Source organism: Podarcis vaucheri (genome assembly GCF_965113315.1).
Source record: "Podarcis vaucheri genome assembly, chromosome: 1".
Classification (NCBI taxonomy): Eukaryota; Metazoa; Chordata; class Lepidosauria; order Squamata; family Lacertidae; genus Podarcis; species Podarcis vaucheri.
Window position 1 is genome coordinate 80848238 of NC_138759.1, and position 21920 is coordinate 80870157.

At 46.0% G+C, this 21920-nt stretch overlaps 1 protein-coding gene across 5 annotated transcripts in view; it reads right to left on the bottom strand.

Annotated features, from left to right (window-relative positions):
- The window catches only part of LOC309514794 (solute carrier family 9 member C1-like), a 68431-nt gene that overhangs the window by 11657 nt on the left and 34854 nt on the right, over positions 1 to 21920 (bottom strand). For all 5 annotated transcript variants that reach the window (XM_082192057.1, XM_082192054.1, XM_082192055.1 and 2 more), the window contains 5 exons: positions 21588 to 21736; positions 20802 to 20927; positions 19101 to 19199; positions 3416 to 3592; positions 2856 to 2993 (listed from right to left, as the gene is read on the bottom strand). In XM_082192057.1, coding sequence (XP_082048183.1) covers positions 2856 to 2993; positions 3416 to 3592; positions 19101 to 19199; positions 20802 to 20927; positions 21588 to 21736 — 689 coding nt within the window. The remainder of the gene's footprint in view (positions 1 to 2855; positions 2994 to 3415; positions 3593 to 19100; positions 19200 to 20801; positions 20928 to 21587; positions 21737 to 21920) is intronic.

The following is a 21920-nucleotide window of genomic DNA, read 5'->3' on the forward strand; positions in this document are numbered from 1 at the left end:
CGTTAGTGGGTTCCTTTGTGGGTTGGGGGGCACTAAGGGTGCCCGCCGAGTCCCACGGTCACAGGCTTCATCCGCCTGTGATTTCTAAAAGGGTCCCCGCTTCGCCGCAGCGGAAAGGACCCGTTTCACGCGGAGCTGGTCCCTCCGGTTCAGAGGGAGTCCGCCATTACCGATGGCGCCACCCCGGAAGTGGTCTTATTAACAAAGTTTAAAATGGAAGTTTTACACAACAATCCAGTCAGACAATCTAAAATGACGAGAAAACAATTCCACACCCCTACACAACCTTGATTACACCATTTCAGCTGTAACAACAATTTAGTTAGTTATCTAATAATAATAATAAATAATAAATTTTATTTATATCCTGCCCTCCCCAGCCGAAGCCGGGCTCAGGGCAGCTAACAACAATCAAATAATCAAACAATCAAATAGTCACACAATCTAAAAATATTTCATTATAAAAATTAATTAAATCAAATTGATGGCAACCAATTAAGCAAAATTCTGTGCAGGTTGCCAGAGGAGGGAGTCAGGCTGCGCCCTGACCAAAGGCCTGGTGGAACAACTCTGTCTTGCAGGCCCTGCGGAAAGATGTCAGGTCCCGCAGGGCCCTAGTCTCTTGTGACAGAGAATTCCACCAGATAGGAGCCACAGCCGAGAAGGCCCTGGCTCTAGTTGAGACCAGCCTAACCTCTCTGAGGCCTGGGACCTTGAGGATGTTATTATTTGCAGACCGTAGGTTTCTCTGTGGGGCATACCAGGAGAGGCGGTCCCGTAGGTACGAGGGTCCTAGGCCGTATAGGGCTTTAAAGGTTAAAACCAGCACCTTAAACCTGATCCTGTATTCCACCGGGAGCCAGTGCAGCTGGTATAATACCGGATGAATGTGATCTCGCAGCGAAGACCCCATAAGGAGTCTCACCGCGGCATTCTGCACCCGCTGGAGTTTCTGGGTCAGTCTCAAGGGCAGCCCCACGTAGAGCGAGTTACAATAATCCAGTCTGGAGGTGACCGTCGCATGGATCACAGTGGCTAGGGAGAGAGATAAGGGGCCAACTGCTTAGCTTGGCGGAGATGAAAAAATGCCGCCTTTGTTATAGCTGTAATCTGCGCCTCCATAGAGAGGGAGGTATCGAAGACTACACCCAAACTCTTAACAGACGGTGCTGGCACTAATTGCACCCCCGCAAGAGATGGGAGTTGCCCCCTTGATCCCATATCGTCCCGCCCCAGCCAGAGGACCTGTCTTCGAAGGATTTAACTTCAACCGGCTCCCACGTAACCATCCAGCCACAGCTTCCAGACATCTGGTCAGTGTGTCTGGGGCCGAGTCAGGATGGCCATCCATCAACAGATAGAGTTGGGTGTCATCGGCATACTGATGGCAACCCAGCCCAAAACTCCGGACAAGCTGGGCGAGGGGGCGCATAAAGATGTTAAAAAGCATCGGGGAGAGAATCGCACCCTGAGGCACTCCACACACCAAGGAGTGGCGCAATGACAATTCCCCCCCAAGCGCCACCCTCTGTCCCCGACCAGAGAGAAACGAGCGCAGCCATTGAAGGACTGTGCCCTGGATCCCCACGTCGGCAAGGCGGTGGTCCAGGAGTTCATGATCGACCATGTCAAAGGCTGCTGACAGATCTAGAAGAATCAGCAGCCCCGACCCGCCTCGATCCAGCTGCCTGCTGAGATCATCTGTTAGGGCGACCAGAGCCGTCTCGGTCCCATGACCAACGCGGAAGCCGGACTGGAATGGATCCAAAGCAGATGTTTCACCCAGAAACCTACCAACTACTATGTGTAACAACCTTGGTGTGCCATTGTATTAACCCAATTATTTAATCCAAGACAAAAATAAAATAAAATCACATACTCCATTTTACTTTCCCTTTATTGTATGTCAGTTTTAGACATTTTAATGCCAATGAACATTTCAGTTCAAACTCCATAGTTGATTGAAGTTATGCTTTTTTCTAGTATTCCAACAACCATAAGCAAGTTATGAATTAATTAAAGTCTAGTCATGGTCTAACTCCTCTAGATAATCTAGTATAGAATAGAACTGGGGTGACAATAGGTTCAAATCCCCATTCAGTCATGAAGCTCACTGAGGATGACCTTTGGCCAGTAGAATATCTCCGCCCACTCTATTTCAGAGTTGTGAGAATAAAAAGGTTGCTGGACCACAGATAGATCCAAGTGAGCAACATGTTCCAATGAAGACTGGGAGTGGACTCCACCCCCTTGCAGAAAACTTCAGCACCTTAAGAGGGTGAACCCTCTGACCTGAAGGGGGACATTCCTCTGATTCACAGCCTCCCTCCTGGTGCACTCCTTACACTGCTGGATTGACGGTGTACACTGTGAATGAAGCTTTTGGTTCTTCAGGCTCAGGGAAGGTTCCTCTCGAGTCTGGGGTCTGGCCCTATAGGTCTTAGTGGTCCAGAAGGTTCCTCTGGGGGCTTCTGTCCAACAGCATCGTGTCCACCGTCTACGCCAGGCATAGGCAAACTCAGCCCTCCAGATGTTTTGGGACTACAACTCCCATCATCCCTGACCACTGGTCCTGTTAGTTAGGGATGATGGGAGTTGTAGGCCCAAAACATCTGGTGAGCCGAGTTTGCCTATGCCTGTTCTACGCATTCTCCAAAATTCACCCTCACTATGGCTTTGCCTGATTTTAATGGGAGGAGCCACTCACTGCAAAATTGGTAAAATACTGACCAGTTAAATATGCCTAATTGTCTCACATAAATTTAAGATGTAGATTTCTATACGGTTTTTTTGTGTGTGACTGCAGACAACACAGGTGTATTACATATTACACTTGCAAGAACACATGTGCCTACCTGGTTAGGAAGGTTTTCCTTGAAAGTTCTGAGAGCAATATCAAGAGCAAGTTTCAGCCATATTTTATATTCTAGGGAGGGGGGTTCCAAAAACTTATCAAAAGCTTCTAGCAAATCATCTATAGAGATAAAACATGTCTGAAAAAATAAAACAAGAAAATGAGAAATGATAACCTTTAATCAAAGCAACGGTGTTGGCATATTTCCAAACATTTTGAGTACTACATTCTAAGAAAGAATTAGAGTGAAGATAAATTCTGCATAATTAAAATTCTTGGTTCAGTTTATTTAAATTATATATTCCTAAGGGGAAAGAGACATTTCTGTATTTAAATTAAATTTCTTAAGAATTATCGCACAGTGAGAAGTGAATGCTGGTTATGTTCTCATGCTGTAAGACGAAATTTGTAAGAATTCCCAAATTCAAAACTGGATTAAAATGTAAAAAAAATAGGTTTCACTAATACACAGAATTTCACTTCTGCTCTAATTTAAATCTATTGCCAATTATTAAGCAAAATGAATTTCATTTAACGTATTGGAAAGCAGAATTCTCCAACCTGCACAGCAGTTTCACATGTAACTCCATACTCCATTTCTTGCTTCGTCAGGCAGTTGAGTTCTCCTATTATAGCCCCAGCAACCAGGTAGTCTGTATAGGAAGTGACTGGAAGACGTGCGCGGATTTCTTTAAAAGCTTCTTTGCTAACTCCATAACGAGGAATGGAACCAGAAAGCTAGTAAACAATTTTTAAAGGAAGGAAAACAATATTTAATCTCAGATAGAAAAAAAGTAAGATCTGCTGTAGATCTTTGGCAGCATTCAACTGAATAATTGCACAGGCAAAATGACTTCTGCATACCCAATGGGATTTCCCTGCTCTCATCCCTTGCTGTACGCAGATCTGCTCCAGAGGGATTTTGGAATTGGAGCTAGACACTAGAGCAGAGTTGAGGGATGAAGGGGATGGAGAGGAGAATGTTACATCGCACAAGGAGAAATCCTTACACTGATGGGAAGATTGCCTGAATTCCACCCCTTGTTCCAGTAATAACTTTCAAAATCTACACTTGCTACATTTTCAGAAAAGTACAATACTGAGACTGCAATTCTATACATGTTAATGCTGAGGTAAGTCATACTGTGTTCAAAAGGAACTCATTGAAGTTTACTTAAAAATAACAAATACATCATTATTTCTCTTCTCACACAAATGCAACTACATGCAAATGCTGACCATGTCAAGATTCACATTTCTTGCACCATTTAAACAAATATGTAGATACATTCGTAACACCAGCTAGCCATCTCTGAAACATGTTCTGCTTGCTATCAAATGGTGGCTTTCATACTTTTGGCTAAATTCTTTAGCTCCTTCTTATGAAGTTAGATGGTATCTGCCTTATGTAACTCATTACATAAGATTGTCCAATCGGAAATCTTGTGCTTAACAGAAGGGACATGACCCTCCTGCTCCAATTCCAAAATTAGGTTATGCTAGGGCCATAAGACCATCATTGTGGTGTATCTCTGGACTGCAGAAAGTAGGAAGATTTGAGCTGAGTCAACCGTTCCTCACATTGAAAGTCTTCCTCAGCAGCAGTGATATCTGTACCTCCATAGAGAGTAGGGGTGCTGCCAAAGACCTTAAAAATAGGTAAAGTGAAGTCCAACATGGCTGCCCACTATGAATCAGAGGGGGAGGTGTGACCATTTGGGAGACTTCTGGGTTGGCTGACTGAAAATGTTTGTATTTCCCCTAGTTTCCAGTTCTATTTTTAAAATATGTTGATTTTCTGTATATACATGTGCACAATGCACCGAAGTCCTCCAAGCACTTTGAGCACTGGCCTCCCACACAAAATTTGAAATGGACACTGTGAACAGATATGGGCATACCTAATTTCCTGACTTTTCTACTGTTTTCCAACCTCTACACCCCAAATTCTGTTCTTTAACGTCAGGCTTTGTATCCACGTACAGAAGGATCTTCCTCAGTGAAGTAATTCAGCTCTGCACTTAGGAGATGTTCTGGCTAGGATGTCTGTCTTTCTTTTTTACTTAGGTGCCTGAGAGATGGAGTTACACCCTTTAATCAAATTGTTTTTTTAAAAAAAATCTTAATAGAGAAAGCAAAACTGGTGCATGAGATTTGGCAGGATTGAGCCTGTGGACGTGGGATTCGGCAGGCACCTTTTGCGCCTCCCCTACTCGCGGGGAAACCCGGTTTTGGGGATCCGGAGCGACATGGGGTGAGCGGCGCGGTGCTTCGAATCGACTGCTCTTTTCACGGAGTGAAGCCGCATTGCTGTTGCCGGAGAGCGCTGACTTTTTCCTGTGGAGAATTGGACTTTAAACAACAACCCGTGAGTAGAACGGAAAATTGGACTATGAAATATCTTAATTTGGCACCGAAGCGGGAAGGCTCTAAACAGGAAGTCCGCCTTCCACTTTTGTAAATAGATTGAAGCAAAGACATTGCAAGCTAAAGTCTGGAAAGACTTTTGTAAAAAACTAAATCTCCATCGGCTGAAACTACTAAACCCCCCTTGGAAGCAGGAGAAGAGGGGGGAAATCTTAGATCGTTCAAGCCTGCAGGAGAGAGAGTAAAGAAAGATAAATTTCCACTGCCTTGAACCTGGGAACGGGTTGCTAGGAAGACAGACGTTTTGGGAAAGTCCATTGACTGTGAATAAAACGTTTGCTGATAGATAATTAAAAAAGAGAAACATATTGATTCCAATGTTTCCTTTTGCATTTAAAAGGAACAAAATATTTGAAAAACAAAAGTAATTTTGTTGCTGGATCTGCTTTTACAAGGACGGATACAAACAAAAATTGTTTCCCCTAGAGGGAGCTATGAAAACTGTTGTTGGAGTCGATCTGGGGAATTCTCCAGCTGTAGAGATTAAAGATCGTGAGAACCAGACATTGACCTTGAACAAGAATGTGCCCAGAAGAAGCCTTAGTGATTGCTCTTTGCAAGTGATTGCTCTTTGCAAGACAAGCGCTTTATTGGAACAGCTACATGAGAAGATGGATTTTGGACAAACAGTGAATACCCATATAGAAACCACTCAGGAACCGACCCAGGAATCTGCTTTGACAGGGCAAGTTGTGCAGAAGACAAAGGAGGAGGTTGCTGTTAAACCTCAAGAAATACATGTGGAGAGAGCCGAGGCTTTGCAGGAACATAAGCTGTTGTTTTTGATGACCGAACCTGGAGAAAGTCAGATTTGGAGAGATGGAGTCTCGTTTGGATTGGAGATGGGAAATTGGATAGATCCCCCTATGCAGGGCTGTTCTGGCTTCTGGGATCTGGTTTTGCGCCAGGGGGAGTCTGGAGTTGTGGAGGCCTTTAACTTTGGAGGGACTTTGAAACATGCCTTGAAATATCTTTTGGATTTTAGTGCTGACTATGGAGAATGGGCCGACCTGTCAAGAAGGGATAAAGACATTGTTAGGTTGGAGTCTCCCTGAGATCTACTCCTCAGTGATAAAGGAAGGAAACTAAGAACAAGATCAGCAGAAGACAAAGTAAGGTGCAGGTATAAATATGAAGAAGACCTGCAGAAGGGACATGGAAAAGAGTTAAGAGCCTCGGATAGAAGATCACCAGGTTGATGGACTAAATGGAATGGATAGAAAGGACAGTCAGAACCCGAGACCAGGAAGAAGAGACGGTGGATGAAGATTGGAAGAAAGTTTAAAAATTCATTTAGAGAAATATTGTAAAATTAATGAGTGTTAGAAAAAATGTTGGAATGAAACTATTTGGCTTTAGTAGAAATGCTATAAGGAGTTATGTACAAATAAGTTTTAAGCTTTAGGGCTTTTTATGGCAAGATAAGGTTAAAATAAATTAAGATAATTTAATGACAGAACATAGTGAAAGATGGAAAGGATTTGCTGAGATAATTAATAACTAGAATACAAAAAAGGGAGGTGTGAGGAGGTCGATGAAACAAGATAATGAAAGATAAAGATTTGGGAATATTGGATTTGTTTTTAATTTTTTGTTTGCTTTTGTTTTTGGCTTTGATGTATTGTGTGTTTTGCTCTCTTTTTTCTATTGACCTGTATTGTTTAATTTTTCTTTTTCTTTTTTTCTTTTTTCTTCTCTGTAATTTTAAATTCTCAATAAATATCATTTTTTTAAAAAAAGAGATTTGGCAGGATTGAGCACTCAATTATTTTTTTAAAATGTTAAAGACCATGCAAACTTTAAACGTAGCTAGCATGAAACAAACTGGATCTATATGTCTGAGATCTAGCAGAGTAAATTTTCTTTTAAGGGGCTAACACATCTCCAATTTTCATGCACTTGGGGGGGGGGAATTACCATTTTGGTTTTCCAATGCAAGTCAATGGGGAATGCAAGATTCAGATTTCTGAATCTTGATTTGGAGTCTGAATCAGGTTGCTGTGGGTCCAAACTTATCTGCATCAAACAGGGAATCAGTTTAAATCACCGTATTGCCCCAAACCAAATCAGAGAGGCCTTGCACAGCTCTAGCAGATACTCTACTGCCCTGCAAAGGCATGTCTCTCTCTTGTGCAAAACTACTGCTAGCAGATTGGAGTGCTCTTTACTGTTTCCAAGCACTACAACCTGTTAAGCAATGATGTACAGTGGTACCTCAGGTTAAGAGCTTAATTTGTTCCAGAGGTCCGTTCTGAAACTGTTCTTAACCTGAAGCACCACATTAGCTAATGGGGCCTCCCGCTGCTGCCACGCCGCCACTGCACGATTTCTGTCCTCATTCTGAAGCAAAGTTCTTAACCCAAGGTACTATTTCTACAGAATTCATCATGCAAAAGGCTGGGCTGGATGAATCCTGCCACTGCGCGATTTCTGTTCTCATTCTGAAGCAAATTCTTAACCCAAGGTACTATTTCTACAAAATTCATCATGCGAAAGGCTGGGCTGGATGAATCCCAAGCCGGAATTAAGATCGCCGGAAGAAATATCAACAACCTCAAATATGCAGATGACACAACCTTGATGGCAGAAAGTGAGGAGGAATTAAAGAACCTTTTAATGAGGGTGAAAGAGGCGAGCGCAAAATATGGTCTGAAACGCAACATTAAAAATACGAAGATCATGGCCACTGGGCCCATCACCTCCTGGCAAATAGAAGGGGAAGGAATGGAGGCAGTGAGAGATTTTACTTTCTTGGACTCCATGATCACTGCAGATGGTGACAGCAGTCACGAAATTAAAAGATGCCTGCTCCTTGGGAGAAAGGTGATGGCAAAGCTAGACAGCATCTTAAAAAGCAGAGACATCACCTTGCCAACAAAGGTCCGTATAGTTAAAGCCATGGTTTTCCCAGTGGTGATGTATGGAAGTGAGAGCTGGACCATAAAGAAGGCTGATTGCCGAAGAATTGATGCTTTTGAATTATGGTGCTGGAGGAGACTCTTGAGAGTCCCATGGACTGCAAGAAGATCAAACCTCTCCATTCTTAAGGAAATCAGCCCTGAGTGCTCACTGGAAGGACAGATCGTGAAGCTGAGGCTCCAATACTTTGGCCACCTCATGAGAAGAGAAGACTCCCTGGAAAAGACCCTGATGTTGGGAAAGATGGAGGGCACAAGAAGAAGGGGGCGACAGAGGACGAGATGGTTGGACCGTGTTCTCGAAGCTACAAACATGAGTCTGACCAAACTGCAGGAGGCAGTGGAAGACAGGAGTGCTTGGCATGCTCTGGTCTATGGGGTCACGAAGGGTCGGACACGACTAAACGACTAAATAACAACAACACTATTTCTGGGTTAGCGGAGTCTGTAACCTGAAGTGTCTGTAACCCGAGGTACCACTGTATAAAAAAGAGCATACCTCCTTCAGCACCACAGCTGATGGCACTTTTACCACTACTACTGACAATTTCCCTATGGGGTCTGGCAGGCTTGGGATAAGCATATAGTTCACATATAGCTGAATTTCTTAACTCTTGTCTCACTGATCTTATTTTATAAAGTTACTACCTACTTGGAATTCCTGAGCATTTAGCAGGCTATAGGTCTAAATAAAAGTACTATCCGTTTCAGTATCCAGTAATTTGTGTTTTAAATTATGAACCAATTTTATGATGCAACACAAGATCTGAAGAATGTATTTCATGTAATACAGGAATGAACATCATTTTCAGAGACCATACAAATGATTTAAAACAGATGTGAAATTCTCTCTATGCAGACAATTATAGGCACTGGTGATGACATTAGATACATATGACTAATCACGCTTAATGCTTGCTGTTGCCAATTTGCCTTATTAGCACAAGCAATTTGGACACAGGATGACATTACTTTAATTAATGTAAGCAGCTTGTTCATTTATTGAGTAGGGTACATTTGTAGAAAGGTTACTTTATCCGCAAATTAATCATAACCTTCTTTATTATTATAAATTCAGAAAAGCTGAGGAGGAAAAAGACTTCTCCAGGCAAAGCAAAAAATTAGGTGATGAAAGTCCAAAAGTAATTTACTGTTATTTTACTATTTTTTTCCTGCTGAGGTGAACTAAGGTATTTTGTCCTTTTTATCTGAAAGCTGTATATGAGGGGGAGACGAAATTGGTATCATTACTTAAGCCAAGACATTATGACAATTAGGAGGAGAGGAAAGCAAAAAAGAAAAGCCTGTGAAGATTTAATATAAGTTGTGTGCGCGCACGTGTTCCACTTTTTCATGCAATAAACATATGTCGGTCACTGTGGTATAGTTAAATTAGCATATAAAGACGAGGTAACAATTCTGATCATTGTTTAGCCACAATAAAAGATACTTTGAAATATAACAGGATGTTAAGCTCCATATTGACTCGTCTGCTGTTTATATGCCAAAATAGTTTTTGATATTTTTGAAAAATTATATTTACTGAGATCCAACATGGTGCAAGTGGACAGTCACTCATGCAAGGGACCCACTCGCTTCTGTGTGCTCCCCAAATCTGCTTCAGAGAACTGTGGGACACTCTGGTACAGATTTCTGGGATGACCAGGAGTGGGGAGGGGAAGCGGAGAAACTGGAAGTGCCATTGTACAAGCAGGCAGACATCACTGGTTGTTTCCAAAAATACATGAGGTTTGGGAATGGAAACACAGATTTTAATGCAGCTTCAGTATTCTGGGGATTTAAACAGTTTTTTTAAAAAATCCTATTCAAAGCTATTTCTATTCCTATATGACTGATTATTATTTTTAACAGGAGCAACAGGAAGGGACAGCTGAGAAGACCACTAGGTAAAAGGTTGAATTACAACATGAAGTATCTGTTCAAGCTCAGAAGAGGCCAGAGGAATCTGTGAAGCTTGTAAGGGCTGGGACAGGGAGCAATGTAAGACATACCATGAGAATTGGGGCAAAAACTGGAGAAAGAGGGATGATCAGGCAAAAATGGTATTGGGCTCATCTCTGTCTAAATTCATACAACTAGAAATAAGGATGCAATCCTATGGCTGCTCAGAGCTCATTGCAAAGAATCAGAACAACTGAAAAGACCTTGTTCATTGTGTCCAGCCGCCAAACTTCAATTAGCAGAGGGACCCAGGGCAGGATCTGATGTTCAATGAAGTGCATGAGAAGGCACATAATGTATGGGGGGAAATGGTTTCCTCAAAGAAACCAAAACGTAAATGAATTTTAAATAATTCAGGTAGGTGATAAGAGCATGGATCACTGTAGCCAGTTAATGCGTTCATCTATATCGGAGTTTAGATTTGAAGCTGTTTGTGTTTTTATTTTATTTTTTATTTTTTTGCAATGGCCACAAGCCAAACTTCTCATCCAAGTATCAGCCTACATTCCCCCCCCTGCTAAATTTGGATTTTCCCAATCTGCAGATAATCTGGTACGGGGATAAAATCCAAAATAAAATTGCACATTATTCAACTGTGGATGCATTGAACCACATTGTATGGATGGGCTTTTTTTAGATCTGTAGTGGTGACATTTTGCTTAGTGCCTTCTGTTGCCACATCCACTACTTTCATTTTATTTCCATCACTCCAAAGGAAATGATGGAGCCTGCCTTTTCCCACCAGTTTGTGGTATTTTTATTTTATAAACAGCTCATTTGCAGAGAAACATTTTTGCACAGCAGCTGCATTTAAATTAAAATAAAATTTGTCGTTGCCAGTATAGGAGTTGGAAAAGGGAAAGGAGAGGAAAGAAAAGAAGAAGAGGCCTTTCATGCAAGCGACTACAAATTGCCATGCCAAGAAAGGATGCAACATTCGTGACTGTCTAGTTTAGAGAAATGGAGAGTAAGAGGTGACATGATAGAGGTTTATAAAATTATGCATGGCATGGATAAAGTGGAAATATATTTTTTTAAATTGTCCAGTAGCACATTAGAGACTAAGTTTGTTCATGGTATGAGTTTACGTGTGCGTGTGCATGCACACGAAAGCTCATACCAAGAACAAACTTAGTTGGTCTCTAAGGTGCTACTGGACAATTTTTTAATTTTTTATGTATATATTTCTACTGCGTCAGACCAACACGGCTACTGTCAGAGCTGCCACCCAGTCCCAGCTCACATAGGACCAAGTCCGCCAGCGTTCACTTTATAAGAGTCTTTATTAAGTTACAGGTTTCATTTCCGAACTGCAGCGTGCAGCTCTACACCTTCTGCCCTAGGTCGGCGAAGACCCGTCTGAGTCCCCGCCTCTTGCACACCAGCTTAATACCCTAGCCTTGCTCCACCTCCTTCGCCTCTCCCTACGTCTCTGGGTCCTTCTGCCCCCCTGGGCCTCCTCCCTTCTACTCTCCTCTGACGCTGACCCCCCTGATCCTTCTGCCTCCTTGCGGCGGGCTTTAGGACCTGGCTCACTCTCCGGGCTGCTTACTGCTCCAGCTTCCGCTGCATTTGAACTTGGCGCGCGCGCCCAACTCTCTACTTTCCTCTTAACCGTTGCCTCGCTCTCTGAGGAGGGCGTGACCACCCCTGACTCGTGCCCTCCCTCCTGCTGACAGCCTCCGGAACCCGATGCCTGGCTACCTTCCTCCCTGCTGCTCTCAGTCTTGAGCGTGGGTCCCGACTTCCAGCTGCTGCCGCCCTCAGTTATGAGCGTGGGTCCCGACTTCCAGCTGCTGCTCTCTGAATCTCCTCTGTTCCCTTCCTCCTGGGGTGTCCCCCCGGATCCCCCCCTTGCTCTGCTCACTGGGGCTCCCTTTTGGGAGTCCTCTGACTCACTGCTTAGGCTTGGAGATCTCGGGTCGTCATCATCACTCATTTTCCCTTCGGATTCCTCCCCCTCGCTCTCTGCTTCCTCCCTTCTCTGCGTCTCTGCTCCTGAACCCCTGACATCCATCCCCCCCTCGAAGCCCCCCCTTCCCCCCTCCCCGCTTTCAGGTGTGGGTGCTGGGTGCTCCATCATCACGGGAGGGAATGCCGGATACAGTTCGCTCCCCTTGGTTGGCCGCCAACTGAAGACCTCCGAGTCTTCCTCCTCGCGGTCGCCGACGTTGACCTGTTCCGCTTCCATCTCTGTACCGCCGTGTTCGAACCCAAGGTCCTCCCCGAACACGTCCATGTCAGTCTCTGCGTCGGTCGCTCGACCTGGCATCTCCAGCCACTTCCGGCGCCATTGCTCCTCCGGGCGATCGTCCCACCAATACGAGGTGTCTGACGCCGAACCCGCCGGCGATCCTTCTGGGGAACGGGTGCTCAGTGCGGGTTCCCCGTCCGAGTCGAATCCATGGAACGTGCTGGAAGAAAGTGTGGGCGTGAACAGCCAGTCGTCGAAGAAGCTCGCTGGCATGGGTCTGTGTGGGAAAAGGGCATGAAACTCGTCCTTGAGCAGGGGTTCCTCCAAAGCGTAGTCTGGCACCCAGCTATTGGCGCTGGCCCGGGTGCCCTCTCTGGCTAGGAGGTATTCGACTCCCTCTTCTCCCCATCTGGAGTCCAAAATCTCCGTGACCTCGTTGATGGGGTCTTGCTGCGTCACCCCTCGCGTCTCCGTCCGCTCCCGGAACGGACTCGGTGCCGTCCCTGGCTCCTGGAATCTGTGAGGTGCCTTGTAGGGAGTGAGCACCGACCTGTGGAACACCGGATGCATTCTGGAACCCTCCGGCAGCGCCAGTCGGAAGGCTACCGGGTTGATCTGTGCTTCGACTTGGTACGGACCAATTTGCTTGTGCCCCAACTTCTTCTTGGCTAGTGACCTGGTCGGCACTGCGTGGGCTGCCAACCAGACCCAGTCTCCCACTTGGATCTCTTCGCCAACCCGCCTGTGCTTGTCAGCTTGCACCTTGTAGGCGTGCTTAGCTAGCTCCAGCTGCCGTCTGAGTTGATCGTGTACCGCCTGCAACTCTGACGCGAACGCGTCCGCCGTCTGTGGTTCTCCGTCCCCCACTCTCTCCCGTCCCGGGAAGGTTCTGGGATTCCTCCCATTGTTGGCGAAGAACGGCGTCACCCCTGTGGACACGTGCTTCGTGTTGTTGTAAGCGAACTCGGCGAGCGGCAGGTAATCCACCCAGGTCGCAGGTTGTTGATTGGCATAGCATCTCAGGTACTGCTGCATGATGGCATTGACCCTCTCTGCTTGCCCGTTGGTCTGCGGGTGTCTTGCTGATGCCAGATCGACCTTGACATTTAGAAAACTCATCAGCTTCTGCCAGAAATTCGAGACGAACTGGCGCCCGCGGTCGGACAGGATAGACCGCGGCAGACCATGCACTTTGAACACGTGATCTATGAACAGTTTGGCGGTTTGTTCCGCCGTGGCCACCTTCGCACACGGAATGAAATGTGCCATCTTGGTGAACAAGTCCACCACCACTAGTACAGCTGTCTTGCCTCTCGAGCTGGGTAGATCCGTAACGAAGTCCAGGGCCACTCTCTCCCACGGTTCAAACGGCGTTTGCAGCGGTTCCAGCAGTCCCGCCGGTGGTTTGTGCACCGGTTTGGCCCTCTGGCAGGTGTCGCACCTCGCAACGTAGTCCGCGACTTCCCCTCTCAGTCTGGGCCACCAAAAGTCCCTTGCGACTAATTCCACCGTTTTTTCCGTGCCAAAGTGCCCGGCCGTGGGTGCGTCGTGCAGCTGCTGCAGTACCCTGGCGCGAAGTTCGTCTCCCGGCACGTAGATGGCCCCTTTACGTAAGAGCAAGCCGTCTCGTATCTGGAACTCGTCGCCCTTCGCCGTGCCCTTGTGCACCTCTGCCATCTTCGCCCGCGCGAAGGAGTCGTCCTGCAACGCCCGCCGCACCGCATCCAGGTCTACTGTGGCTGAAGCGCACGCCCACGCTGTTGGCGCGAAGATGTGCATGGCTGCTGCTGGCGTCGCCTCTTCGAGGTATTGCGGTTTGCGGGACAGTGCATCCGCCATGACGTTGGTGTCGCCTGGGACGTACTCTATTCGGAAATTGAAGTCAGCAAAGAACTCCGCCCAACGTATCTGCCTCTGGTTCAGGAACTGAGCCGTGCGCCAGTGCTCCAGATTCTTGTGATCCGTGCAGACCTGCACCGTGTGCTTGGCGCCGATCAGGAAGTGCCTCCACGCCTTGAAAGCTGCATGAATGGCCAGCAACTCCCTGTCCCAGATGGTGTAGTTCTGCTCCGACTTGCTGAGCTTTCTGGAGTAGAACGCTCCCGGCCTCCAGACCCCCTGTGGGTCCCTTTGCAGCAGGACCGCTCCCACTGCTCTATCGGACGCGTCTGTCTCTACCCGCATCGGTTTGCTGGGGTCGATATGCAGCAGTTGCTCTTCCGACGCGAAGAGACGCTTGAGTGCCTGAAAGGACTGCTCCGCCTGCTCCGTCCAGATGAATTTCTTTTTCTTGGAGCTTAGCGTGTCCGTAATGGCTGCCGTCTGCATCGCGAACCCCTTGATAAACTTGCGATAGAAGTTGGCGAAGCCGACAAACCGCTGGACCTCCTTCCGATTGCGCGGGCTCTTCCAATCCAACACCGCACGAACCTTGGCGCTGTCCATGGCTAGCCCCTTGTCCGACAACTTGTAACCCAAGAAATCCACCTCCGTCGTGTCGAACTGGCACTTCTCCAGTTTGGCGTACAGTCTATGCTGCTGCAGCCTCTTCAGCACCTCCTGAACATCTTGGTCATGGGCTTGCTGCGAGTCGGAGAATATCAGGATGTCATCCAGAAAGCAGACGCACTTCTTGTAAAGGAGTCCCGCCAACACATGATGCATGAAAGCTTGGAAACAGTGAGAACCGTTTTGCAATCCAAACGGCATCACTCTGTATTCGTAGGTGCCCAGAGGCGTGAACATGGCTGTCTTCCACTCATCGCCCTCCCTCATGCGGATGAGATTGTACGCACCTCGCAGGTCCAACTTGGTGAACACGCGTCCCTTGCGCACCGTCGCTAGCAGGTCGTCAATCCTGGGCATGGGGAAATCAGAAGGCTTGGTCATCTTGTTTAAGAGGCGAAAATCCACCACCAGTCTTTTCTGGGGCGTGTCCTTCTTCTTCACGAAGAAAACAGGACTGCCCCCTACTGCCCTGGACTCCCGGATGAAACCGCGCTGCAAATTGTGATCTATGAACTGTTTGAGTTCCTGTAATTCGTCCTCAGACATGGAATACAGCTTCCCTTTCGGCAGCGTCGCCCCTGGTAGGAGGTCAATCTTGCAGTCATATTGCCTGTGCGGTGGTAGCTTGTCAGCCTCTTTCTCGCAGAAGACCTCCAGAAAGTCTGCGTATTTGTGGGGGACTGCTTGCAACGTTCCCAACTGCAGTTGTGATTCCTCCTCCTCTCCCTCCTGTCTGGGCAGGATGCAGTGTTCTGCGCAATAAGAGGAGCCGAAGATCAGCTGTCTCTGGTACCAAGCCAGTGTCGGACTGTGCCTGTCCAGCCAACTCATGCCCAACACAATGGGCGTGTCCGACAGTTGGGTGACATTAAAACTGATGACTTCCCTGTGGTTGCCAAGGCGCATCACCATCGGTGGCGTTTGCTTCACCACCTGCCCCCCTAGCAACTCTCTGCCATCCACTGTGACGACTTGCAGGGGCAGAGTGGCAGGCAGTAGCTGTATAGCGTGCTGCTCCACAAAATCCTGCGCTATAAAGTCTGCGTTGCTTCCAGAATCCACAGAAAGTGGTACTTCGATAGTGACGCCATCGGGTAGCTGGAGAGATGCTGTGAGCTGCACTACTGGTTTGGGTGGGAGGGGGTCCGTGGGTTGCAAGATCGCTGGGGACTGCTTCACTGATGCGTCTGGCTGGGCCCCAGTGCCTCTGTCTCCAGCCAGACATCGTCGTTTCCCTGCTGTGGTTCTCCTTGCTGCGTTGCTGCAGTCACCATTGCTGAGGCTGCAGTGTGCTTGTGGAGCCTCCGGGGACACTCTTTCGCCAAATGGCCTGGATCCTCGCAGATGTAACACTTCCTGTTCCCTCTAGGAGGCTTCGCTTTCACTGCTGTCGGTGCTTGGGCTCTGGCTGCTGACTGAGCCCTTGCACCTCCAACCTCCATCGGTTCCCCTCCCCCTCCTGGCGGAGGTGTGGATTGCGCACGCGCTGCTTCTCTTGGAACGAAAGAGAAACTTCTCGCTGCTTCGCGCCCTCCACGTCCTTCATCTCTGCACCAGGGACGTTCTTCCAGCCTCACCCCCACAGTCAGCGCCCTTTGGACCACCTCCTGCGTGCTTCGGGGCCTCTCCCCCCTTGCAATTTCATCCTTGACCGCTGAGCTTAGACCCTCCCAGAACAGGTCTCTGACAGGGGGCGAATCCCGGTCCCACTCTAAGGCACTGACCAGCGCAAAAAAGCGGGCGTGGTACTGCCGGACGCTTGCCCTCCCTTGTTTCAGTCCATGAATCTCCCGTCTGGCAAGATCCACATCAATAGTAGACAAAAAACACGCATCCATCGCTTTGATAAAGGCATCTGCATTCTGAAGCGCCGGATCTTTATCCCTCCACAAATTGCGTAGCCACGCTTTAGCATCCCCATGCAAATGGGATAGTATGAACCCCACTTTCTCTTCCTCATCTCTAAAGTCTTTTGCCAGCAGTTGCAGTGCGCACATTACGTCTGCTCGAAAATTGGGGTACTGTTGTAAATTCCCATCGAAGTGAGCCACAAGCCCTCCTGCTCTCCGTGCCAACCCAACCCCCTCCGGTCTGGGTCCTGGCTGCCCGTGTTGAACCCATGCTTCAAACCTGGCGTGGAGATCTCTGTAGGCGGCTGCCGCATCCTCCTCCCTCTTCTTGGATGCCAGTACCTCCGCGTTCAATTGGGTAACTGCCTGTTGCAGCGCTGCAACTTTCTCTGCTTCCGTCATCTCTGCTAACCGTCGTGAGCTTGCTCCCAAACACCGATCCCCTCCTCCAGCTGCCTCTCTCTCCGCTGCGAGATATCAGGTGTCCGAAGCTTTTACGAGACGGGTCTTACTGTCAGAGCTGCCACCCAGTCCCAGCTCACATAGGACCAAGTCCGCCAGCGTTCACTTTATAAGAGTCTTTATTAAGTTACAGGTTTCATTTCCGAACTGCAGCGTGCAGCTCTACACCTTCTGCCCTAGGTCGGCGAAGACCCGTCTGAGTCCCCGCCTCTTGCACACCAGCTTAATACCCTAGCCTTGCTCCACCTCCTTCGCCTCTCCCTACGTCTCTGGGTCCTTCTGCCCCCCTGGGCCTCCTCCCTTCTACTCTCCTCTGACGCTGACCCCCCTGATCCTTCTGCCTCCTTGCGGCGGGCTTTAGGACCTGGCTCACTCTCCGGGCTGCTTACTGCTCCAGCTTCCGCTGCATTTGAACTTGGCGCGCGCGCCCAACTCTCTACTTTCCTCTTAACCGTTGCCTCGCTCTCTGAGGAGGGCGTGACCACCCCTGACTCGTGCCCTCCCTCCTGCTGACAGCCTCCGGAACCCGATGCCTGGCTACCTTCCTCCCTGCTGCTCTCAGTCTTGAGCGTGGGTCCCGACTTCCAGCTGCTGCCGCCCTCAGTTATGAGCGTGGGTCCCGACTTCCAGCTGCTGCTCTCTGAATCTCCTCTGTTCCCTTCCTCCTGGGGTGTCCCCCCGGATCCCCCCCTTGCTCTGCTCACTGGGGCTCCCTTTTGGGAGTCCTCTGACTCACTGCTTAGGCTTGGAGATCTCGGGTCGTCATCATCACTCATTTTCCCTTCGGATTCCTCCCCCTCGCTCTCTGCTTCCTCCCTTCTCTGCGTCTCTGCTCCTGAACCCCTGACAGCTACCTACCTGAATCTAGGACTAGGACCATGGATAAAGTGAATAGAGGAAAGTTTTTCTCCCTCTTTCCTAACATGAGAACTTGTGGATATACAATGAAGCTGAATGTTGGAAAACTCGGGACACATAAAAGGAAGTATTTCTTCATGCAGTACATAGCTAAACTATGGAACTCACTCCCTTAGGCGGCAAAGATAACCACCCAACTGGTTGGCTTTAAAAAAGAATGAGACAAATTCACGGAGGACAGGGCTACTGATGGCTACTAGTCACGGTGAGCCATGACTGGCTCTGCTCTGCCTTCACAGCTGGAGGCAGCAATGTTTCTGTGCACCAGTTGCTGGAAACTGCAGGAGGGGAGAGGGCTCTTGGGCTCAAATCCTGCTTGCTGGCTTCCCACAGGCAATTGTTTGGCCACTGTGAGAACAGGATGCTGGACTAGATGTGCTGTCACCCTGATCCAGCAGGCTCTTTTTATGTTCTTATGCGTCTGAGAAAAGAAAGGGAGAAACCCTTTTCTGATTTGTGACTGTGATAGTCCAAAAGGACTCCTAAGAATTGGGACTTTTTACACATAGCCAACAAGAGAAATAATGTCTGAGGAGATTCACAGCCTCAAATAAATGTACAGGAGCATTTGCCTGGCAATTCCTCCCTTTCCCTGTTGGTGACAGCAAGGATATAAAGCTTTATATTTGGGCAATAGGTGAAAGGAAAATCTTACTCATGTGAACGTAGCAACTTGAATATTTCAACCTGTGTGGTATTTCCCTCATGAGGCAAAACTGGATGTGGACAATTGATTTCCCCACATAATCCATTTACAGGTTTATAGGTTGGTGGTGAAAGTGACAAAAAGGTGCTATTTATGTTACAGCTGCAAAAGCAGATAAAAAAATAACAGTTGTGACCATATATATCTCTATAAAAAGTTAAAGTCAAGAAAAGTGTGCTAAAGACTTGCAGTAAAAAGTTATAAATTATATTTAGTATAATTTTCTCCACCATTGTGATGTCCCTATTTTCTTGCCAGTTATTTATCTTGCTCAGGTATTTTGTCTATAACTATCATTTACCTTTATCATTCCTGATACAATTAAATGGATTCCTTGTGGTAATTCACCTTCCTCACATATCATATCTCCATAATCATAATAAAGAATTTTTGCTTTTCTCTGAAAATAGCAAATAAATGAACATGGTATAGAAAGTATTACAGAGCATAAGACACACAGTACATTATTAAGTATGCCAACAAGATGAGGGGATATAAATATTTTAAGATTTCTTAAGATATTTCTGAAAACTTACTTTGGGAGGACAGCAATGGAGTACTATTTACAGCAACATTTTATAATAAGTAGACTGCAGTGTAAGATACTTTATAGATATATGGCAGAAAGATTATGGGCAGATAATATCTGAAGAATCAGCAAATATACATTCAATTTATTTAAAAAGTTTTAAATAAACAAATGGAATGCTGATTTGATATCTATTATATCTTAGTATAAAAGGTTTAAAAGTATTTTGACTATGTAACATAAAGGTGAGATATGTAAAAGAGACAGTTTAAATGTGCATGGTAGTTTTATGGTGTATCTCGAAATGCGTAACTTGTAAATTTCATTAATAGTAGTCATTCATTGTGTTTTCCAATCTATAGGAAACTGATCAAAAGTTTGCAAATCTACAACAAAGATGTTTTGAGAAATGGAAACATAACACTTGAGAGAGACAACAGTATCTGGTTTGAGGCAGTGAAAAATTAACCAACATTTGGGTTCAGAAAGTTAGACATCTTGAAATCCTATTCATCATTATTCATTAAAATGTCAAATAACAAATAGATAATTGAAATACAAAGCCTACAAAATGTTCACATTGATTGAAGGTTAAACAGAAATGCTGACATATTTATATAAGTGAAAAACTGAGGGACAAATTAGACAGTATACACAAATATGCATAAAAAATTCTAAGCATTTTAAAACAAATAAAACATCACCAGAAGGTTGTCATTTTGATAAGATGAGACATTGGAGAAGGGTGTCATGTAACCCATTCAAAAATCACCCCTCAAAAACAGCTCCCCTTATCCCAGGGCAGGGTTCCAAAGACATAGTCAAACACAGGGAGTAAATAAGAAAATCACACATTCATGAGAGATGGGTGGGGACAGGAGCTCCAAGCACAATGGTCAGGGTAGGAGATTCCAATGGGAAAAATAGAAAAAGTGGTCATCTCACATGGAGATATTCTATCTTTGTAAGGCCAAGGTATCACAGGAAGTGAGAATGAAGAAAAACTGATTTTTTATTTATTTTTGTTAAAGCAGCAACCGATTTCAGAAGATGGGAGGTGAGGTTGTAGAAAGCAATGAATAGGGATGGGTTTTGGAAATAAATGTTGGTTGACACACGTAATGATGCATTACATTCCTTTGAATCTGAATGTATAAGCTCTCTCTGTGTACAATCTGACTGCACCGGACAAATGAAAAATATTACACATCAAAATCAAGGAGTAGTAGTTGTGCAATAAGAGTAAAAAGAGTGGGCTGACGAGCCTTGGATTCTGAGATCACAGATCATGTTCAGATGACAAAATCAATGCATGGATGAAAGGCTGGCTGGCCAGTCGCCCAGGTAGCTCCTGATGAGTGGAGCAGGCTCTGAAATCTCCCATGGAATGAAGGATCTACATTCTTGGGGCCTCGTACAAATAAGACATAGACTATTTTTAAGCATAGAAATATGTTTTACGGCAATGCTTACCTGAATGTATTCTACCTGTTTTTTGTCATTCTGTAGCCAAATTACATTACGCAGAAGTTCTTGTGCAGTAGGAGGTGCAATTGTAGATGGAAGTGTTGCAAGCTGCTGTTTTTTAATTAGAATCATCTAAAGAAGAAAAGTAATCTTACAATCTACAGAAATTAGTCCAGTAGGTAGAGATACTATGGGAAATGATTGCAGCGAAAATAAAAAGTCATGTGTTGCTAAGTAAGCAAAGGGTTAAGATACATGGAGTTCCCCCCTGTAAATTCCTAGAGAGGGCATTCTGTGAGGTCACATCCTTTGCTTGCCCTAGCAAGAAAAGTAACAATGGGGAAATAATCCTTACTACCTCCTCTATGCTCAGAGCTCAGTCTTTTTTCTTTGTCATGTAGCTGATGGGAGAGGATGCTAGTCCTGAGTCCTGACTCCATTTTGATCTCAACTGTGAATTTTGTAATGTAGAAGTATACTCTGCCTGACTTGTTTTTCACTGCTACTTTCTGCTTTCTCATAATATACGTGTAAGTTGTATACACATGCATACACAGTCAGTCCTGTGCCAACTGCAGCAGAGTCAACTTACAGCAACTGCACTGTGGAAAGGAACTTTTGTTGCAGCTCCTGCTCCAGTGGGGCTGTTTTAGCAGTGCTCCAGGAAGGTTTTCCTAGCTGCTTTGGAGACTCTAGTCAAAAAGTAGGACATTAATCTACTAATGAAAGATACGGTGATACAGGTAATAGTTAGGCACAGATATATACATAGGTGTGGATTTTTAAAATTACCTTATGTAGTTCAGCACCTTCAGTTTTGTCAACAATTCCTCCCGATATCATAAACTTTAGAGTTTCAGAAGCTGTGTTTAGCACTGTTTGGACTGCTTGTTTGGTTTTCACGCCTGTGACAATCTCTGGATAATCACGCTGCATTAACCCTAAAACAAATTAAAATATTAGTTACCTAAACAATTTTCTTTCAGTTGAGTTGGGATCAAACATTTCTTTCCTGAAAATACTGTATGATCGATCCCCTTTGCTGTTTACTTATGCTGTAAGTAACCCCATTTCCAAAAAAACCTGCCTGTTTCCTGAATTCAAGAGGAGCAGGAGCAGTCTTAA